General features: G+C 39.5%; 1 protein-coding gene across 3 annotated transcripts in view; it reads left to right on the top strand.

Annotated features, from left to right (window-relative positions):
- The window catches only part of DGKH (diacylglycerol kinase eta), a 203,415-nt gene that overhangs the window by 131,638 nt on the left and 49,309 nt on the right, over nucleotides 1-22,468 (top strand). For all 3 annotated transcript variants that reach the window (XM_018056794.1, XM_018056791.1, XM_018056792.1), the window contains exons 7-14: nucleotides 5,737-5,843; nucleotides 6,504-6,629; nucleotides 10,119-10,221; nucleotides 11,322-11,481; nucleotides 13,327-13,435; nucleotides 13,572-13,711; nucleotides 18,950-19,034; nucleotides 21,002-21,087. In XM_018056794.1, the coding sequence (XP_017912283.1) occupies nucleotides 5,737-5,843; nucleotides 6,504-6,629; nucleotides 10,119-10,221; nucleotides 11,322-11,481; nucleotides 13,327-13,435; nucleotides 13,572-13,711; nucleotides 18,950-19,034; nucleotides 21,002-21,087 (916 nt within the window). The remainder of the gene's footprint in view (nucleotides 1-5,736; nucleotides 5,844-6,503; nucleotides 6,630-10,118; nucleotides 10,222-11,321; nucleotides 11,482-13,326; nucleotides 13,436-13,571; nucleotides 13,712-18,949; nucleotides 19,035-21,001; nucleotides 21,088-22,468) is intronic.

The raw sequence follows: 22,468 nt of genomic DNA, 5'->3' as shown, positions 1-22,468 counted from the left end.
CAGTATACACTCTTTTGGCAGAATTTCTGATGGTTACTTATACTACATCGTTTTAAATGTTTTATTTCATTTGTGTTTAATGTAATTGGGGCTTCCCTGGTGCCTCAGATGCTAAAGAATCTGCCTGCAATGCAGGAGACTTGGGTTTGATCCCTGGATCAGGAAGACCCTGTGGAGAAGGGAATGGCAACCCACTCCAGTATTCTTGCCTGGAGAATCCCACGGACAGAGAAGTTGGCTGTCTACAGTCCAGCGGTTGCAAAGAGTCGGACATGAATGAGCAACTAACACTCACACACATCCTTTTAAATTTCTTTAAAGTTTTCTAAAAAAAAGGTCTATGCTGTTGTTCTCATCACAGGATTTGTGGGTTATTTTTAAATTTAAGAGAAGTAACCGCTTAATGTCACCAGGAGAAAACTCATACCTTCTTTTGATTTATTTAATAGCTCAGTGGTTCCATCACTGTGTACCTCTTTTTTAACCACATATAATACTATTATTAGCTTTTCTCTCTTAATACAAAAAATTCTTAGGTAATTTTGTAATATAACTATTACAATTAAATAATAGATTAGAAACAGAGTCACAGTTTTAACTCATTTTGAATTATAAAATCCAAGATACATCAGTATTTCAGCTGTTGAACATGACGCAGCTTAGTGCATAAGAATGAAGTTCTGTAGTTAAACTCTGTGGGTTCAGATTCCAGTTTCAACACTACAAACTCTGACCAGGACTAGTTTAACCCTTTTAGACTTTTGCTTCCTCCTCTCTAAAATGGGGATAATAGGCATTCATATCTCACAGGATACTATAAAAGTGAAAGAAGAGAATGCATACACTGATGCTATTTTTCCAGTCAGATAAATTGTAGACATATGTAGGTGAGTTGTATAAGAAGTTCATCAAGCAAACAATTACAGATTGTATCATGGCCTGATGCATTCAAATTCATGAAAACGAGTTGGAGGAGACATAAACTTTTTTTTTAGATTTAACAAATGATTGAAAACAAAGACATAATTAGTCTTTCTGACTTTAGTGATTGTATGGAGTTATTCTGAAGGTCTTTGTACAATTACGTTGGTGGTGGTTTAGTCGCGAAGTCATGTCCGACTCTTGTGACCCCATGGACTATAGCCTGTCAGCCTCCTCTGTCCATGGCATTCTCTAGGCAAGAATACTGGAGTGGGCTGCCATTTCTTTCTCCAGAGAATCTTCCCAACCCAGGAACTGAACCCAGGTCTCCTGCATTGCAGGTAGATTCTTTGCCAACTGAGCTATAAGGGAAGCCCCCCTATAGTTACCTTATAGTCTGTTATTCCTCAAACTGCTAAAAAAGAAAAATCTAATCTAATAGTATCTTAGATACTGTTAGAACTGATCTGTGGTACCCTTCTGATCTGAGAGTTATGCATTATTAAATATATTTAATTGTAAAGAAGTTGAACTTAACAGTGGGATGACTGAATATTTTTCTAAGCATTTTAAAAGAAAAGTGAAAATTACATTAGCTGGTGAGGATAAAAAGCTTCCAAGTCTTTAAAAAGACGTGTTACATTAGTCTATTGATAATTAAGTTTCTGATTTTTAAAGTCTCAATTATAGCATTTTAAAATTATCTTTTAGAGGAATATATGTTAGTATTCAATTTTTTTGTTGATAAAAATTTTAAATATTGCCAATAGTATATTTAGAACTGTAGCAGATTTTAGAAATCCCAAAGGTTTTATGAATACCCAAAAAGGTTGCCTTTTATTTTGTGTTGTTTTATTGTTTAGTTGCTAAGTCATGTCTGACTCTTTTGTGACCCCATGGACTGTAGCCCACCAGGCTCCTCTGTCCATGGGATTTCCCAGGCAAGAATACTGGAATGGGTAGCCATTCCCTTCTCCAGGGGACCTTCCTGACCCAAAGATCAAACCCACATCTCCTGCATTTTCAGGGGGATTCTCTACAATGAACCACCAGGGAAGCCTTTTTATTCTGTGAGACTGTAGTTATTTAGGATATGTTTATTGTAAACAAAGTTAAATTTTAGAAATCCCCTTGAAATCTGCATAAACTGCTTGTTTAGCAAAACTGAAGGCTTACAACACAAAACATTTTTTAAGTTATAACAGAGGTGCAAATACAGGAAAAATTCATTCAATAATGACAATGAATAATGCATTATAATAGAGTCCAGCTTCCAAGGTGCAACGCCAATACTATTTTCTTAGTCTTTCTGCCCCCTTTTCACAGTAAAAGGAGTCTGTTGATTTATCTTCTAGGCTTGTGTTCAACAATAACTGAATTATCATTTTAAGGCCTTGCATATATAAAATATATGAATGAAAAACAGAAGGCAGAAAATACATTTCACAGATGATTCCCCAAATCAATTGAGAATGGTAATTATAATTTCAGAGCATAATTGTGATTCACTGGTATTTAAACAGCACTCTAAGAATAAAAAATTAGATGGTAGTTCTTTTCAATCAATAGCTTAAAATATCTCTACACAGGTATTTATGAATTTTTGTCTTAACCACTGTTGAACACTTAAAACTGTTGAAGACTATATTGCAATGAAGAATCATAATTTTAATCATTGTATATTATATTAAACACCTTTGTGATTCTCAACACTCATTGCATGAAGAACTTTATTATTACAAAAGTGATTTTTATTTTTCATGAACCATTTAATTTTTAATGGCGAAATCTTCAAAAAGCCATGAAATTAGACCCTGTTGCCCTCCTTATATTACTTCCTTCTTTGTCTCTTAGAAAAGTTATTGACTATCAACACTTATTTGTACTTAGAAAATAGCTTGCTTTTTTAAAACTAAAACTAGACCCATTCTTTTGAGAAATAAAATAACAGATTGAGCCATTTAAACAATTTAAAAATACTAACTAATGTAAAAGTCACTTGCCTTATAGCAAACGGGAGCAGATATCATGCTGAAGTAACTTTTCAAACAAAGCTTACTTCCTGCGATGCTGTTTCTTTACATTACTGTTTCTCAGCAATAAAGTTAAGTGGAAAATTTGTTTTCTATATGAGGTCTGTTGCTTGAGTCACAAAGTCATTTACAGCAAAATATTATGATTTCCAGGAAAGAATTTGTCAGTGTACACAAAAGAGCAGGTAAATGAAACATTGCCAGTATCTATGTACTCATATTGTTTTTAAGGAAAAACGGCTCGATTTAAGTGGCCATTTATATACTGGCTATTTATGATACCTGAAGCATTCTGAACATTTGGCTATATAGGCACCTTACTTATCTTACTTGATCTGTTTGTTTTCATGTTATATTAAATTAAGACAATTTAAAGAGAAGGGCTCATAACCTGTTATTTCAAATTTGTTAATGGTTTACTGGTAGAAATTCAAAAACCACACGAAAAGGAGCCACTTTTTCATTCTGAATTTGCAACAGGTACCTTACTTATTATGTTTCTACCAAAATAATCTCTGCTTTTAAATATTTCTCTGAAAAGTCAGAAACTCGTTATAATGTCAATATTCATTAGCGATTGGCTAAATGTGTGTTAATGCGTGTCCTTGGTGGGGTTCCCTGGTGGCTCAGTGTAAGGAATACACCTGCAGTGCAGGAGACATGGGTTTGATCCCTGGGTCGGGAAGATCCTCTGGAGGAAGACACAGCAACCCACTCCAGTATTCTTGCCTGGAGAATCCCATGGAGAGAGGAGCCTGGCGGGCTACAGTCTACGGGGTTGCAAAGAATCAGACAGGACTGAACAACCAAACAAGTGTGTCCTTACAGGGATGGATAAACGTAGTAGTCAAGTTCTGATTTTCATAAGCAAGGTTTGATTTTTCAAGTAACCTGTGGATTTTTTTTTTCATGTACGTGCTGCTTCTGTCTTGCTGTTTCCTTATATTTCTCTTTTGTAGGTATCTTTCTGATGATATGGCTGGGGAGCTTTAGTGATGCATCTAGTGGGGGTATCACTTCATCATTCCCTTCTTCTGCATTATCATGTAGTCATCTCAACAGCATACTTTTTAAATCTCTTTTTAAAAAACATCATTTGTTTTTCATTGAAGGATATATCCCTAGGACTTCCCTGTAGCTCAAATGGTAAAGAATTTGCCCATGATGCTGGAGACCAGATTCAACCCCTGGGACAGGAAGATCCCCTGGAGGAGGGCATGGCACCCCACTCCAGTATTCTTTGCTGGAGAATCCCATGGACAGAGGAGCCTGGCGGGCTACAGTCCACGGGGTCGCAAAGAGTTGCACACGACTGAGCGACTAACATACACACAGTTGCTTTACAGTGTTACGTTGGTTTCTGCCAAACATCAGCATGAATCAGCCATGAGTTCAGTCAGTTCAGTTCAGTCGCTCAGTCGTGTCCGACTCTTTGCGACCCCATGAATCGCAGCACGCCAGGCCTCCCTGTCCATCACCGTCTCCTGGAGTTCACTCAGACTCACGTCCATTGAGTCCGTGGTGCCATCCAGCCATCTCATCCTCGGTCGTCCCCTTCTCCTCCTGCCCCCAATCCCTCCGAGCATCAGAGTCTTTTCCAATGAGTCAACTCTTCGCATGAGGTGGCCAAAGTACTGGAGTTTCAGCTTTAGCATCATTCCTTCCAAAGAAATCCCAGGGCTGATCTCCTTCAGAAAAGATTTACCTAAGTCACCTCCCTCGAACCTCCTCCCGCCTCCCTCCCCCTCCCACCCCTCTCAGCTGTTACAGAGTTCTGGTTTGAGTTCGCTGATTCGTAGGGCAAGTTCCCAATGGCCATCTCTTTTACACGTGGTGATGCGTGTTTCCATATTACTGTCTCCATGCGCCCTACCCTCTCCTTCCTTACCCACTGCCCTCCCTGCCCCGAGTACATACATCTGTTCTCTGTGTCTGTGATTAGTTCATCAGTACCATCTTTCTAGATTCCAAATATTTGTGTTGGTATACAATGTTTGTTTTTCTCTTTTTTACTTACTCACTTCCAACAAGATACTTTTTAAAAAATGTTTATTTGGCTGTACCGGGTCTTAGTTGTGACATGGGGGATCTAGTTCCTTGATCCGGGATCGAACCTGGGGACCCTGCATTGGGAGCACAGAGTCTTGGCCATTGGACCATCAGGGAAGTCCCAACAGGACACTTTTAAAAGACAGTGCCATCTTTGTGACCCTCGTCAATGTATTTCTTATGATGTCTGGATATTTTCTTGACGTACTTGGACTTTCAAATTCCCCTGAATTATCTTGTTCTTTATCTCTCTGATATTTTCAAACTTTTTATTTAAGTGTAATATACGAACAGAAAAAAGAAAACATCAGAAGGGTATGCAGTTTGTTGAATTTTCACAAACTAAATGCTTTTATGTAATCAGCACCCAAGCTTAGAAATTGGATGTTACCAGAACTCCTGTGTTACTGAATTTTATCTTCGTGTGTGTGTGTGTGTGTGTTGTCTCCTTTCTCAAGAATTAATTCTTTTAGTATTTATGTCCTTTCTTCTTTTAGGAGTAAGTGAAATCTCTTTAAGTAGCAATCTGTAGCTTGATCAGAATGCTTCATAAGCACATAATCATATTTGCTTTTTAGAATATCGACTGTTATTGAAGAGTAATAGAAACTTTAAAAAATATTATCTTTCTTCTACTCATCCTCCCCAGCCCTTTGAAATTTCGTGCTGTGATTTCCTTTCCTCGTTGGTCCACAAGTACATACTCACTTAGCAATGGCTGGCTTTTTTTCAGTGTGCAAGTTCAAGGCTCACAAACGCTGTGCAGTGAGGGCAATGAACAACTGCAAGTGGACGACCCTGGCCTCCGTCGGGAAGGACATCATCGAGAACGAGGATGGGGTAGGCTCCCTTCCCCTCCCCTCTCTCCCGGGCACCCCCACTCCGTCGTCCTCTGCTCCCGTGGAAATTAGGTGGGAGCCATCTAAGTAGTTACAACAGGGAGTTAAGAGGCAGTGTTGATTATTAGGATTAGATGGAAAGTTTGGGAAGATTGTGACTTTTTATTTTCAATTCAATCCTTCATAGCTTCTTTCAGCTCTGAAGTTTTAAGAGGACCATGTAAGGGCTTAGGAGGGGTTGTCGGGCCGGGCTGATGTTGTAGACCCCTATCTGGCCGACTGAGGTGCTCTGTAAGGCTCAGCTCAGCTGTATACTCAGACACTCACTCCCCAGACTTTGGGGCCTGCTCCCCCCACCTTCAAAACCTTATCTCCTTTGCATGCAAATCTCTGATACCCCTTCCTGGTCACTTTATGATAATCCCTCTCTGTGCTCAGCGAGAGTACACATCCTGCAGGGTAGGGGTTTAGTTTTATTTTTGTATCCCTATAGTGCTTGGGCATAATAGATGCTCATTAAAAGTGGGGGAAATGAGTGCATGCCAGGAATGATTCATGTTGCTGATTCCATGGAGTAAGAAATCATTGTGTCTCTTCCCTGGGCTAAGAATGATGTCCGCCACGGTCTTTAACTTGACTGCCCTTTCTTCCTGCTGTGTAGGTGGCCATGCCTCACCAGTGGCTCGAGGGTAACTTGCCCGTGAGCGCCAAGTGTGCCGTCTGCGACAAAACGTGTGGCAGTGTTCTCCGTCTTCAAGACTGGAGATGCCTTTGGTGTAGAACGATGGTGAGAGTTTTATAAATGTTCACCATTAAAAGAAATGTTTCTTCCTGTATCTTTTCATCTGTGAGACTTAGAGACAAAGCTAAGAATTTATGGCGGAGCACAGCCGATAGTACATGTACCCGTTTTGGTGGTGGTGGTTTAGTTGCTTAATCGTGTCTGACTCTTGTGACCCCGTGGACTGTAGCCTGCCAGGCTCCTCTGTCCGTGGGATTTCCCAGGCAAGAATACTGGAGTGGGTTGCCATTTCCTCCTCCAGGAGATCCTCCTGACCCAGGGATGGAACCCACGTTCCCTACATTGAAGGTGGTCTCTTGCATTGCAGGCGTTCTCCTGCGTTTCTTTACCAGCTGAGCTACCAGGGAAGCGCATTTAAGGTGCACCTTTTTCAAAGTGTATTCCTTCCACTCTGGTTACTTCTGCACGTTTCCTGTTTGTGACACCTGTTCTTGTTATATATTTCTTTTATTTGAAGACCTCTTTCTCACGGTCTTACTGTTTTTCATCAGGCTTTAGCCGCATCTAGTGGTTTGCTATTTTCAGCCCATTTCAACACCTGTTGCTGACAGAAAGCCACCAGATTTTGACTGACAAGCAAGGTGTGAGTTTGCTACAACCCCGTGCATGTTCTCTGACAGAAAGAAGCCGAATTCAGTAGACCATGCACTGATACAATTTAAATTTTATGCATTTATGTTTTAGAAATGAGTAAATATTTAAAATCTTCTTTGCACGTGCAAACAAGTGGTGGGAAGCAGATACAGCAGAGCATGGAGCCTGCGGCAAGGAATGGTCTAGCCTCTGACAGACTGCATGAGGACTGGGCCTCCATGCTGCAGGAAGGTGGTCTGAGCAGGACCTCAGGGTGACCTCACGGCCCTCAGACAGCAGGGCGAGGAGGCAGTGTGTGCCCACTTGAGCACTGGGTGATGCCGTCCGACTAGGGTGCTGGTTGCCTTGTGTTGAGACTGAGTTGTTTGGTTATGTTTTGAGTCTTGGAAGTCACCCCCTCCCCCCAACAAAAAAGGTGGGAAACCATTGCTCTCAGTAAGTATGCTGAAGGGACTTCTGTGGTGGTTCAGTGATTAAGAGTCTGTACTTCCGCTGCAGAGGTGCAAGTTCAATCCCTGGTCCAGGAACTAAAATCTTTTTGTGATGCGGCCAAAAAATAAAAATAAAAAATAGTGTTAATAAAAATTTTAAAAATACTGCTGATTTGAAGATCAGTGAATGCAAAAGGTCTGCATATGATGTCTTGATTTTGTAATCCATGGAATTGATTCTATGAGCCATGGAGGAGAAATAAGTCCTATGACTTTTTAGTCAGGACTGATAGGTTATCTTGTGTTTCTTTTTCGTCTTTGAATCAAACATAATTCTCCTGATCACCATGATTTTGTCTTCCTTCATCAATTGCCTCTTTTGTTGCCGTAGGTGTTACTTTTTATTTTTTTTATCCCATTTAATATAATATACAGACTATATTGGATACTCTCGCTCTTCTTGGAGTTTTCGTGCAACCCTAGCCCTGAAAACACTCTTGTGCCATTCAAACCAGATTTTAAGTCAAGATTCCGTCCCACCTAAGATTTCTTTTGGGGGCGGTAACTGCTGACGTATGTCTCTACCACTGCTTTTATTAGTCTGCATTTACTGAAGTCTATTTCTCTCCTTCTGAAACTGCAGCTGCTCTTTTCATAACTTTTTGAAAAGAAAGGAGATCATCTGTGTGATGATTCATTTTAGAAAGATCTTATAAAAGTTGTCTTTGCCTGCAATATATAGCTCTCTACTTATCTTTGGTTAGCTGTTTGTTTTTTTTTTTAATTTAAATATGCTTGATTTACAGTGGCGTGTTAGTTTCAGGCGTACTGCACAGTGACTCGAGTATACATAAGTAAATATACGGGTGTATATATATTGATTTCCAGATTCTTTTCTCTTATAGCTATACAAAATATTGAGTAGAGTTCCCTGTACTGTACAGTAGGTTCTTGTTGGTTATCTATTTGATACACAGTAGTGTGTGTACGTTAATCCCAAACTCCTAATTTATCCTGCAGACATAGGAGATAAACTTACAGTAACCAAAAAGGAAAGCTTGCTGTTATTCAGTCGCTCAGTCGTGTCTGAGTCGGTGATGCTGTCCAGGCATCTCATCCTCTGTTGCCACCTTTCCCATCCCTCCTAATCTTGTACATCATATACACTATCATTTGTCTGTTATGATATTATTTTGCCTTTAGACTATGAGTTTCTAACAGCAGAATACCTAGTGTCTAAACATAGTCACTTGGTTCAAAACCAAACCAAGCCGTATTTCCACAACCTTCATGAATCAGCTCCTAAGTTTTCCAGCTGTTGTCCGGTTTTTGGACGTAGTTTTACCTTTTTTGTAAAAATAGTGAAGATACAATTTTATGTCTGCTTTTTTCATTTAACACTGCCACAAATATTCTTTTATTTTGTCTCATGACTCTTAAACTTTTTTCTTTTAAACCTGTGCAATCTCATTTTTCTAAAATCCTGACGGATTAATTATTATAAATCATGATAGGAAACTGTCCCAAATCAGGTCATCAGCAGAAAAAGAATCACTGTTAAATTTCGATTATTTTCTCGAAAGTTTTGATAAATATATTTAACGGATATGCCAGTTTTCTAAAAGACTAATGAAATAAAACCACGTTAAATAAGTGCTTTATGAAGTGCCTGCTTTTACTGATGAAGCATTTAAAGGCCCTCTAGGTAGATACATAAATTATTCTAAATTGCCTAGGTCCTACATTATATGTTTGCCCAGCTTGAGTGACCTTGAAACTTTGTTTCCTACGAGTTAAGACATCTGCTGAGTGCTGGTGATGTGGATCACTCCTCAAGATGAGTGGGCGATGATAAGACCTTTCTCTTTTCTTTACGGAGCGGGCAGCCTAGCTGAGACAGTAGGCACGGATGTCCTTATAACTGTACTAGCATGACGGTGTTGTAAAAAAGGTGTGAATAGACAGTTGCAGGATCCCTGCAGACACCTTGCGGACTGTATTTGTTTTCATTGTATTCTGTAAGAATTTTGTACAGTGTCATCAGTTTTTCCTGCGGACAGTTATGCTGGACGCATACTGGTTTGCTTCCCGTCTTCATCCCTTCTTCCCTCCCTTCCTCCCTCCCCTTCTTCCTTCTTCCTTCCTCTGTTCTCCTTCCTCTATCTCTTCCCTCTCTCCTTGCTCTCACCAGGCATTTACTGACTACATACTACTTGCCTGAGTCACCCATGGAAACAGACTGCACAAGCCAAATCAAATTCCCATCTCTAAAATGATTAGTCCATTCCTTAGAAGTATAAACACTGTGCCATTAAAATAATTTATGAATTCCTGGACATTTGAAGATGCACTTAATCTTCATTTTTCAGTTCCTTAGACATAGTTTGTTCCATAACGAAACATCAATGTGTGTTTACTGATTCCTGAAGGCTTATTTCTTTGCTACTAGGTACACACTGCCTGTAAAGATTTATATCATCCTATATGTCCACTTGGCCAATGTAAAGTATCTGTCATACCTCCAATTGCACTAAACAGCACTGATTCTGATGGTAAGTATCACTAGTATAAGTATGTATATTCCTGGTTTATCAAATGTTGATATGTGCACTATTTTCCTAGTATAAATAACACTGTAGTTGGTTATTCTGGTCAGTTTATATATAATAATTCCATTTCAGTTGCAGAACAGTACATTGAATTTATACAAGAACATTTTAAAATTAAGGTTTAGCATAACTATTAACACAGTGGTGAAATTACAGTGTATAAGATTTATAGATTTTACATTTCAGCAGATCAAATAAGATCGTTATTCTGTAAGAAAATGCAACCTGAACAAATTAATTTTTTGTAAGCATTTTTTCCCCCTGTAATTGAAACTGCCCATTAGCAAAGCTCTTTTTGAAACCCATTTTTCTATTGTTTCACTGTAGGAATTTATATTCCCATACATTCATGCACTTTTTTTAGTGTTACTATTTTATGACTTAATTGCACATATGGAAGAACCCATTTACAACACTGGTTTGGGGATAGCATACTTATCACTTCTTTGTAAGCAAACCATATTACATAAGGCTTTTACCATAAACTATTATTAATGTTTTGCATCAACAAAATGCCTTATGCTTTTCAAACTTTTTATAGAAATATGCCAATAGATATCATAGCTACTGGCTGCATATTATAGAAGCTGCAGAAGATGTGATTTTTTTAACCTGTGCTGTTAACAGCCTCCCCTAAGCCCCAATATATCAAAGTTCTGTTATTTATTATAAAATTTAAAAATACTTTCTGAGACCTTAACAAGGAGGTGTTAAATATTTTATAATACTGAAAATTAGCATGAATCCTTTTAACAACTGTGAATTTGTACACTATGATTGGTTTCTCTTAATAATTAAGTGTTGTTAGGGCAAGTGGTAGATCTCAAATGATCTGTGCTTAATACTTTCACCATCTTTTGTATGATTTTTCATTATAGCTCATATTTTAAAAGGTAAGTTCTGTGTTCTTAGTATGTAAGTAATAAACCTGTATGCATATGGGGGCTCTGAAGTATGAATTTACTGTTTTTCTTCTAAAGTTTTGTTAAGAGAAAGCGGTGCATATTGATCTTATCTTGTATTTTTGTTTTTTTCCCCCACAGGTTTCTGTAGAGCAACATTTTCATTCTGTGTTAGTCCTTTATTGGTTTTTGTCAATTCTAAGAGTGGAGATAATCAGGGAGTCAAGTTTCTTCGTCGATTTAAACAGTTACTAAATCCAGCTCAGGTGTTTGATTTGATGAATGGCGGTCCTCATTTGGGGTAATTGATTACTGACAAATCTTCCTTGAATGAAATGTAGCACTAAGTGTGAAGTACATTTGGTTTTTCAGTTCATGAAAATTGTAGATTCATCTAGACGCCTCTGGGTTGATCTTCTCACACCTCCCTTTTTTTAACGTTCTAATTATAAATTTTAACACAACCTTTTTGATATTTATATAACTTCCTGTGTGCCCAAAGTGTGAATTTGTTTAGAAAATGTTTTAGAATATATCCTGCATCAAACAATTCTGTTTGCTTAGCTCTACAGAAGTAGACCCACTTGTGTAAATGGAGAAATACAAAAAAATAACTTCAGGAAACGATTTGCATTGGGAGGCTAGTACTGAACTATGTACAATACAAATAATCAGTTATTTAACCGAAACACAGATACTCTTATGGATCTCAGAAACAAGTTCTCAAGGATTTCAGACTTGGTTCCCATAAATGACAGAAAGTGCTTTTGTTAACTGTCCATTTCAAACTTTCTGGAATGTCATATAACTTAAAATCTGGGGGAAAAAAATTAAGTGTTTTAGTGATGGAAAATATGCCTTGAGGCACTTTGAATACATTTTTAGTGTGTGTGTGTGTATATATATATTAGTGTGTATATATATATTAGTGTATATATATTAGTATATATATTAGTGTATATATATATATTACTATATATATATATTAGTGTGTATATATATATGATTTTCGTTGAAGAGGTGATACTGAGTCATCTGAACCGGGGGCGCACAAGCTCTTTCTGATTTGCTCATGCCAGCTTGGCTTTTCTCTTGGATCCACTGTAACACCGGAGTAGGAATGAAGACTTCAGACCCCAGTTCCTGAAAAGGCCTTTTGTGTTTTGTGCTTCAGCTCTCTCCCATCTTCTCTGTTTCTCTTCTCAGTCTCTCGTTGTGCCCCTTTTCACTTTTGTCCCTTCGGGGTCTTCCTTCTTGTTCCCATTGCCTTTTTCTTGCTATCTCAGGCCCTTCTGGTTCCCTGGGTGTCACTCTTCATCTGAACCCGAGTCCTTCCTGATGTGCTGTGCCTCCCTTCCTTCCCCCTGCATGGGTCCTGGCACTTTCTCATCACCTCTGTCTCTCCCATTGCTGATTAGCTTTGTCTCCCTTTCTAGCATATCTGGTTTATCTTATTTTTTTGCATTTTTTCTACTCATCCTCTGAAATTCCAAGGAACTCCCTTTGTGAAACTTCTTGAGATTGTCTCCATATTTTTTTCGATTTTCCACAACACTTGAGGTATACAAAGGTACATTCAGAAGGTGAGATGTGTCAAAATTTGAGATGGAGGAAGGCAGAAGTAAAGAGATTGACCTGAGAAAAGGGAAAGAGGAAGTTAAAAACTACTGGCAGTATGGTGGGGGTACGTTAGTGATGTTTGGTGGATCTCTTTAGGAATCGCCCCCATGCACTCAAGAGCATCAGTGCCCTGGATTCTCCACCTTGGTTTTAATATGCTACTCATGGAAATAATATATCCTTGTGATAGAAAGAAAAAAGATCACTACTTTTACCATCGCTTGTCACTTAACCTTTAATAATCTTCCCTGGCTTATGCTTCTTTTTTGTTTTTGCATTTCTCACTCTGCTTTCTTCCTAATTTTGTCTCCATTTCTGCTTATAATCCTCTCTCCTCTTTATGATTAAGACATTTTCGTGACTTCAACATTGCACTCAAATTAATTTTTATAGTATGATTCACCTGTAAGAGTTCTTAATATTTAACCTGAACATGAGTACCCATAAGTAACAACAGAATGACAAAAGAATTGGGGAAAGTGATTTTTATTCACTTATCCTAAAATAAAATACTTCTTGCTTTCAGTTTAAGATTATTCCAGAAGTTTGACAATTTCCGGATTCTTGTTTGTGGAGGAGATGGAAGTGTAGGTTGGGTTTTGTCTGAAATTGATAAGCTCAACTTGAACAAACAGGCAAGTGGTCATCATTCTTTTCATTGCTAGATAACATGAATGTGTCCTAACCTGCTGACCGGTGAAGTGCAGAAATGTCAGAGTCCCTCTGTCTCGACTTGTCTGAGGTCTCCTATGGGGCTGTTTTTTTTTTCAGTGTCAGCTGGGAGTACTGCCTCTGGGTACAGGAAACGACCTTGCCCGGGTTCTCGGCTGGGGAGGCTCATACGATGACGACACCCAACTTCCTCAGATACTTGAGAAGCTGGAACGAGCCAGTACCAAAATGCTGGACAGGTAATAACCAATTCTCTTCTAAAACTAGATTGAAAGCAGTATACTGATATCCTCCTTTTGATCATTAGAATTGTGCTGACAGGAAGCCCATGAAGGGGTTCCACCCTTGTGGTCTAGAACAGAGCCTGACACAGAACAGACACTCTGTAAATATGTGTTTTGAGTGAATTTTTTAAATGAGAAAACTAGTGTTATGAACCCATTATTTTAAAGATAGATGGCTACACTAATCCTTACTCTTGTTTAGTCGCTCAGTCATGTTACTGTCTGTGGCCCCATGGACTGTAGCCCCCTAGTCTCCTCTGTCCATGAGATTTTCCAGGGAAGAATGATGGATTGGTTTCCATTTCCTTCTCCAGGGGATCTTCCCAGCCCAGGGACTGAAACCGCGTCTCTCGCCTTGGCAGGCAGATTCCTTACCACTGAACCATTTGGAAAGCTCATGTTGATACTAATTACTTTCAACTGCTGTTTGGGTCAGAAAGCTTAAATAGTTAATTTGTGGGGGTCTTTTGATGAGTATACTAGGTATGGCCCTTTCCTCTTCTGGTTTCATGAAAACCAAAGAAAACATACAAACTTTAGATAGTATATCTTCTTAATTATACACGTTAATAAGAAATTGAGCCAACAAAATACTAAAAAATATAATCCTTTCCCAGGGACAGGAAAATGCTAGGAAAACAGCTTCACATGGAGGAACCATCACTGTTTTTATGGTATTCTGGATTGCATCTCTTAACTGCTCTCTGTCTAAATACCTCATATGTAAAAAGAAAAAAATCCCAGTCTGTGTGACCTGAGTATCATGGAGGAGGTGTTTAGAATTGACATATAGGGAGCAGCCAGGCTTCCCTAGTGTCTCATGGATGGATGATAAAGAATCCATCTGCCAGTGTAGGAGAATGTGGGCTTGATTACTCCATCAAGAAGCTCCCCTGGAGAAGGAAATGGCTACCCACTACAGTATGCTTGCCTAGAGAATGCCATGGACAGAGGAGCCTGGTAAGCTACAGTCTGTGGGGTTGCAAAGAGTCAGACACGGCTGAGCACAGGGGCATAAGCAGCAACCAGGGCTCAGTAAGCTGTAACCTCCATCATCACTGGAACACAAACGTCAAAATCTCATTATAAACTCCAGCTAGCACGAATCAAAACAACTCTGATAGGATTAGCCATCTGTGGAACTCTTCCCGAGAATAACAAAATCTCATCAGGGAGCCACCAATCCAAAATGTAATTACTCTAAAATAAGCTGTAATCTAATTAACGGTAACCTTGCCTGTCATAAGGTAATGTTTCAATGGCTGATTCTTCTGCAGACAGGGTATTTAAAAAGAAAGCTAGGTTGGTGAGCATTTATCTGTGTTAATCCCAAACCAGTCACGAGAGGGATCCCCCTGTAGTTTGGGAGCATAAAGTGGACTCAGTCACCAGTCTTTAAAAGAGTCTAGAGGTGGTTTCCCGGAAGACTGCCCAATTCAGTGCTCACGAAACCTCACAAGGTATTTTAAATGGCTTTTTCTTGTAAATTTAAATACCACTCTCCCCACAACCTAGGAGATACTATGAGGCATTTCCTCTGCACTGGGTGTGTGCTTTTCCCTTGTATGTTATAAAAATTAACGTTTCCAGGTGGTTAGCAGAGAAACAGCACCCCTGTGGTAAAATTCCTTAATACCGACCTGCAAAAAAAAAGTGAAGGTGAGTCGCTCAGTCGTGTCCGACTCTGCGACCCCATGGGCTATACAGTCCATGGAATTCTCCAGGCCAGAATACTAAAGTGGGTAGGCTTTCCCTTCTCCAGGGGATCTTCCCACAAGGATTGAACCCAGGTCTCCCTCATTACAGGTGGATTCTTTACCAGCTGAGCCACAAGGGAAGCCCTCAATGCCCCGCCCCCCGCAAAAAAATAAAAGGGATTTTAAAAGCTAGGACTATTGTTAGAAACATAAGACAGTTTTGTTCCTGTGCTTTCTTTACTAATTTAAGAATTGTTGTTGTTGTTCAGTCACTAACTCATGTCCAGCCCCATGGACTGCAGCACGCCAGGCTTCCCTGTCCTTCACTGTCTCCTAGTGTTTGCTCAAACTCATGTTCATTGAGCTGGTGATACCATCCAACCATCCCATCCTCTGTCACCCTCTTCAGTCAGTCAGAAGGCCACAGGCTAACAGGATATCTTTAGCTGATTGTTGTTGTGGTTCAGTTGTTACGTTGTATCCAATTCTTTGCCACCCATGGACTATAGCACGCCAAGGCTTCCCTTTCCTTCACCTTCTCTCAGGAGTTTGCTCAAAGTCACGTCTATCGAGTCAGTGATGCCATCCACCTATCTCATCCTTTGTCACCCCCTTCTCCTCCTGCCTTCAATCTGTCCCAGCATCAGGGTCTTTTCTAGTGAGTCGGCTCTTTGAATCAGGTGGCCAGAGTATTAGAGCTTCAACTTCAGCATCAGTCCCTCCGATGAATATTCCGGGGTGATTTCCTTTAGGGTTGACTGGTTTGATCTCCTTGCAGTCCAAGGGACTCCTCAAGAGTCTTTTCCAGCACCACAATTTGAAAGCATCAATTCTTTAGCCCTCAGCCTTCTTTATGTTTCAACTCTCACATCCGTACATGACTACTGGAAAAACCATAGCTTTGACTATATGGACCTTTGTCAGTACAAGTGGAAAATTGATGTTTAATAATATTCCACATTATGTATGCTTTTTCATATATATTAACTTATTTGCACTTCCCATGGGGTCGCGAAGAGTCGGACACGACTGAGCGACTTCACTTTAACTTACTTAGTCCTCAAAACAACACTGACTAAGAAAAACATTATTAGGACTATTTCACAAAGATGAATGTTGAGTTTTCTAGAGACAGTGGGAATAAGAATGATTAATATTTTTGGCTGCCTGGCACATCTAGTTGCTTTTCTTAATAGAGTATCATCTCATTTAATCCTCGCGATACATTTAGAGATGGATAATACTATTGTCTCTGTCTTACAGGGTAAAAGACTCAGGAGATTTCTTTTGTTTTCAAGGTCAATTGCTAATAAGTGGTTGAACCGATTGTCTACACCAAAATACAGACTCTTTCCGAGGGCCTTTGTTCAACACTGCACTCACTTTTTAATGCACACGCGTGCATGCTAAGTCGCTTCAGTCATGTCCGACTCTTTGTGACCCCATGGACTGCAGCCCACCAGGCTCCTCTGTCCATGGGATTCTCCAGGCAAGAATACCGGAGTGGGTTGCCATGCCCTCCGCCAGGGGATCTTCCCAACCCAAGGATTGAACTTTGGGAAGCCCTTAATGCATATAATCACCACCAAACTGGTTCTTACTTTCTGCCTCCAACTCTGCCTAGTTGGTACCAATAAGCATCCCTTCCTGGCTTGTGCTGAGACTTTCTCCTGTTTCTTCAGCTCCAGTCATTTGCCAGTAAAGGGAAGAGGTATAGGTGGAAGGTCCAAGGACGCTTGGGTGGATTTCTTTCCCAATTCTTTAACCATCCTTTGACTAGAGAAGTATTTCCAGGTATACGGAACTTGACTTCCTTGTTTTCAGTTGTGATTTCCCCTTTTTGAAGTTTCACAAGGTCTTATTGTTTTATTCATTGCTTTTATTACATCCGTTTTCGGCACCAGAATATAGGCTTTATCAGAGAAGTCATATTCACTTTTGTGTTACCAGACCCTTGAATACTGTCAGTGTGAGATGTCCAGTACATACCTGTTGCATGGATGCATGAAGGAAAGAATGACTTTTTATGCTCAAATATGTATTTTTATAATGAGGGTTTCCATGTAGGCTCAGCAGTAAAGAATCTGCCTGCAGTACAGGAGATGGTGGTTTGATTTCTGGGTCAAGAAGGAAATGGCAGCCAACCCCAGTATTCTTTCTGGGAAAATCCTGTGGACAGAGTAGCCAGGCAGGCTCCAGTCCATGGGGTCTCAAACTTAGATACAACTTACTGACTAAACCAGCAACAGGCATATATTTATAATATATTTATATCAAGAGGTGAATAGTAGTTATACACATCTATTTAGTTTACACACCCTAACATAACCTATGTCTTTCTCTCAGAATTTGAATTTTTATCAGACTTATTAGTCTGATTGATACACTAGGTTCTGTTTACATACTGATGCTAATCTTGGGATTTTTCACTAGATTCTGTCACTGTGATATGCTTTTCTTAAAATTTCATAATTTGTAATACTGCTCTCATTTGCTTTGTGTCTTTTAAAAGTCTATTTCACATCTTGTTACTGACGATAATAACGTCTATACCCAATTGTTCTTCTCAAGTGTTGAAATTATTTTAGGTAGATGACTGGATTTATCTGGAGTTGATTGCTTGTGTCTAACACCAAATGATTCAGTGTTTGGTTTGAAATTAATGTTTACAGCTAATTGAAATGAATTTGCTTCAGTCAAGCATTATTTCTATTAATATTTTCCTCTCAATTTCACACTTACTTTCTTAATGTAAGAAGGACTGTTTAGCTAATTTCCATTTCATATCTGTATAAGGTGACTTGGTAAGAGTGGTTGTTACCTGCAGAATGATTTATTTTTCATAGGTGCACTTATTTAATCTTGGACATTATTTTAGAATTTGGGGTTGTGACCCATTAGTAACTTTTATATTCTAGTTAGAAATTGCAGTGAGCATTACTTAAAAAGTAAAACAGAAAAGAACAGAAAAGTCATAATGCTTTGCACTTAGCGAAGAGGGGCGGTCTTGTTACGTATGTGCATTTCTTACTGTGGGCCATGGCCTTCAAATGTTTGAAAGTCTCCAATCAGAGATTTGGTAAGATAGGGAAATCATAGATTATGAATTCAGCACTTTATGAGATTATGGTAAGTCCATGTCTTCCCGTATTTGGTGATTTCAGACATGGGAAACATGTTCATGAATGTATGCGCATGTGTATGTGAGGGGCTTCCCTGGTGGCTCAGATGGTAGAGAATCTGCCTGCAATGCAGGAGACCCGGGTTCGATCCCTGGGTCAGGAAGATCCCCTGGAGGAGGAAATGGCAACCCACTCTAGTATTCTTGCCCGGGGAATCCCATGGACAGAGGAGCCTGTTGGGCTACCGTCCATGGGGTCGCAAAAGAGTCAGACGTGACTGAAGTGACTTAGCACGAGCATGTGTGGATGTGAGGTGAGAGCAAAATCCATTAAATTTTAAAGGAATTTTAGACCAGATATTCTTCTCCCTTCAGGTGGAGTATTATGACCTATGAACTCAAATTGCCGCCAAAAGCTTCTCTACTTCCTGAACCTCCAGAGGCGTCTGAAGAATTTTATGTAAGACTTTAACTCTTTACCTGTTTATCATTTGAAAACAGAGTTGAGTATCTTGAACAAAAAAAACAAAAAACAAAAAACAAAAAAAACATGCATAAGATCTGATAGCATGTTCACTTAATTGTAATTGTTCCTATTTGGGGTTTGGTCTCACTGACTGCCTCTAGTCCTCCGGTCTAGAGGAAAGAATCCTTACCATCCCGGTTAGGGTCCTTCCCCGACACCCTCCTTGGCTGTGTGAATTCAGCCACATCACTCGCCTTCGTGGGTCTCGTCTTCATGGACCTCATCTGTTGAGGAGGCTCCATGTTGGGAGGACTGAAGGAGGTGATGAGGTGTGGAAAGCACCGCACATGCAGACCCCCTTGCTCCCACCCCAAGAGAATTCTCCCTGAATAGTCTTCCTGTCGGTTTACTCTTTCCAGCAGGGCTCTAGGGAAGCCAGCTGATGCCAGGCTCCTCTCAGCTTTCACTCATCTCTTGCCTCAGCCATGAGTACCTGTTTGATTCTTAGGTGTTCACCCAGCTCCCTTAAATAACCTCCAAGCACACCAATACTTGTTGCCAGAATATTGTAGAATTTCTCTCTTCCTGCTTTGCCTGCTATGTTGAGGGCGCATCAGAATTAACCTCCCTAGGTTAAGGTTCTCTAGGTTAAGCCTGTTAATCAAAATAAAACAAAGGAAGACAGTGCCCTTCATTCCATCCCTGCTCCAGACCGTTAATAACTACAGTTTTTAGATGTTCTTAAAGACTCTACATTCTGATTAAACCTCAAAGCACTGGAGATTTTAAAAAGAACATAATTTTCAAAGGATTATTCTCTGACTTACTAAGACCGTTGGATCTATGGCAGCTTATTTTTCCCTCTAGGAAAATTCATCTGTTTATTTTACAGTTGAAATCTTTGTTTTGTCATTAAGAAAATTATGATCTTGTCAAAACTAAGGAAGGGAATAATATCTAGAAACATGGGCTTTATTTCTTAAAGAAACTAATTGTATTTAAATTTTTCCCCCAATATAGAAATAGCATAAACTGCTTCTAAAAAATTGGGAAAATACAAAAACATCTAACAAAGAAAAGAAAAATTTTATATATAGTCCTGCCACCCAGAGGGGCTTGTGTGCTAAATCACTTCAGTCACATCCGACTCCTTGTGACGCCGTGGACTGTAGCCCAGTAGGCTCCTCTGTCCATGGGATTCTCCAGGCAAGAATACTGGAGTGGGTTGCCATGCCCTCCTCCAGGGGATCATCCCCACCCAGGGATTGAATCTGTGTCTCTTATGTCTCCTGCATTGGCAGGCAGGTTCTTTATCACTAGTTCCACCCGAGAAGCCCCAATTACTAATATTTAATAATTACTGTTAAAAATGAATATGTTTTCTACTTTATTTCCAGCAGCATTTTTGTTTTTGTTTATAAGAATATTTTATCCAACTATAAACATAAAGGTTTTATAGGAACCAATCTTTTTTCGTCATGGAATTTTTTAATGTTACCAATTTTCTCTCCAAAGGGACAAAAGGAGGAGATTATTTTGCTTTTCTTACTTTAGAGGTGTCTATCTCCTAGTATATAAAATAAAGCTAGACAATTTACTTTTATCATATGTGTAGTCACTAAATAAGGTACAGCTGTAACTGCATGGAAGAAGGCTATTTTTAGTGTAAAAGATTTTCAATGAAACTTCCTACAAAATTTTAAATGGATTTCCTGGGTTTCTCTGAGAATATGAATTGAGGAATCCAGAAACTAAGAACCTTTCAGAGAAAGGAAATACTTAACTGTTTTGTGCAATGACTCTCATAGATGTGTTTATTTCATTAAAGTCACTTATATTTCATTATAGCCATTGCCGTGTGTCACATGCGTCAGGATGACCCCATTTTTGAAGCCCTAATAACAGAGTTGTATGAATGCCAGCAACAGTAATACAGGGTAGGTTTTTTTTATTTTTTTCAGATGACAATTTATGAAGACTCAGTTGCAGCTCATCTTACAAAAATCCTCAATTCTGATGAACATGCAGTGGTCATATCTTCTGCCAAGTGAGTTGTGGCGTTCAAGGCATGAAATAGTTATACGACGAAAATGCGAGGAAAGCATTTTATCTTTCTTATTTAAACAAACATTTATGATTGATTATGATGTGGAAAACACTATAATTCATTATTTCCATAAACACTACTATTTAGGGATCGTTTACATCAGAAAAAGGAAAATAACAATGAGATTTTTCAAAATGACATTTCTCAGCATGGTTAAATTTTGTAATTATATTTGAATTCAAAGTGGTCAGATTTTAGTTGTTAATTCCATACATGGACCCCCAAACTACCTGATTTTATTATTCCAAATGTTGCCGGGGTAGAATTTAGGATTTTGGTTTGAAGCATCCTCTACTGCCGTCATGAGAAATGGAAAATCAGCTGGAGGAAGGGGTGAAACGCATTCAAATTTTCAACTAATAAGTGAAAGTAAAAACATGGTTTAGTCAGTTCAGTTCAGTTCAGTCACTCAGTTGTGTCCGACTTTTTGCGACCCCATGAATCGCAGCACGCCAGGCCTCCCTGTCCATCACCAACTCCCGGAGTTCACTCAAACCCACGTCCATCGAGTCTGTGATGCCATCCAGCCATCTCATCCTCTGTCGTCCCCTTCTCCTCCTGCCCCCAATCCTTCCCAGCATCAGAGTCTTTTCCAATGAGTCAGCTCTTCACATGAGGTGGCCAAAGTACTGGAGCTTCAGCTTTAGCATCATTCCTTCCAAGGAAAACCCAGGGCTGATCTCCTTCAGAATGGACTGGATGGATCTCCTTGCAGTCCAAGGGACTCTCAAGAGTCTTCTCCAACACCACAGTTCAAAAGCATCAATTCTTTGGTGCTCAGCCTTCTTCACAGTCCAACTCTCACATCCATACATGACCACAGGGAAAACCATAGCCTTGACTAGACGAACTTTGTTGGCAAAGTAATGTCTCTGCTTTTGAATATACTATCTAGGTTGGTCATTACTTTTCTTCCAAGGAGTAAGCGTCTTTTAATTTCATAGCTGCAGTCACCATCTGCAGTGATTTTGGAGCCCAAAAAAGGATTCTGGTTTTGCAAGGAAATATTACTGATACACAGAAAGAAGTGAGAAAGAGGAAGTAAAGAAAAGGGATGGGAAAGTGGTAGAGGAAAAAAAGATAAAATTTAGTATGTTATGTACTGAATTAGCAAATAAATCAAGGAAAGACAGGATAAATCATTATAAACAAATTTGCTTGTGACAAAAGTACAAATGTAGTGACAGTCGCTTTTGATGCTATAACCCCCATGAAGGGGAGATTTGACCGAGCCGTAGGAAAAGAGTTGAGCAATGTAAGTCAAGGGAACACACTGGTTGTCCAGATTGGTGGGCTCCAGAGCTCTTTGTTTGATGGACAG

This window comes from Capra hircus, chromosome 12 (assembly GCF_001704415.2).
Source record: "Capra hircus breed San Clemente chromosome 12, ASM170441v1, whole genome shotgun sequence".
In the NCBI taxonomy this organism is placed as follows: domain Eukaryota; kingdom Metazoa; phylum Chordata; class Mammalia; order Artiodactyla; family Bovidae; genus Capra; species Capra hircus.
This window is presented reverse-complemented; position numbering and strand designations above follow the sequence as displayed.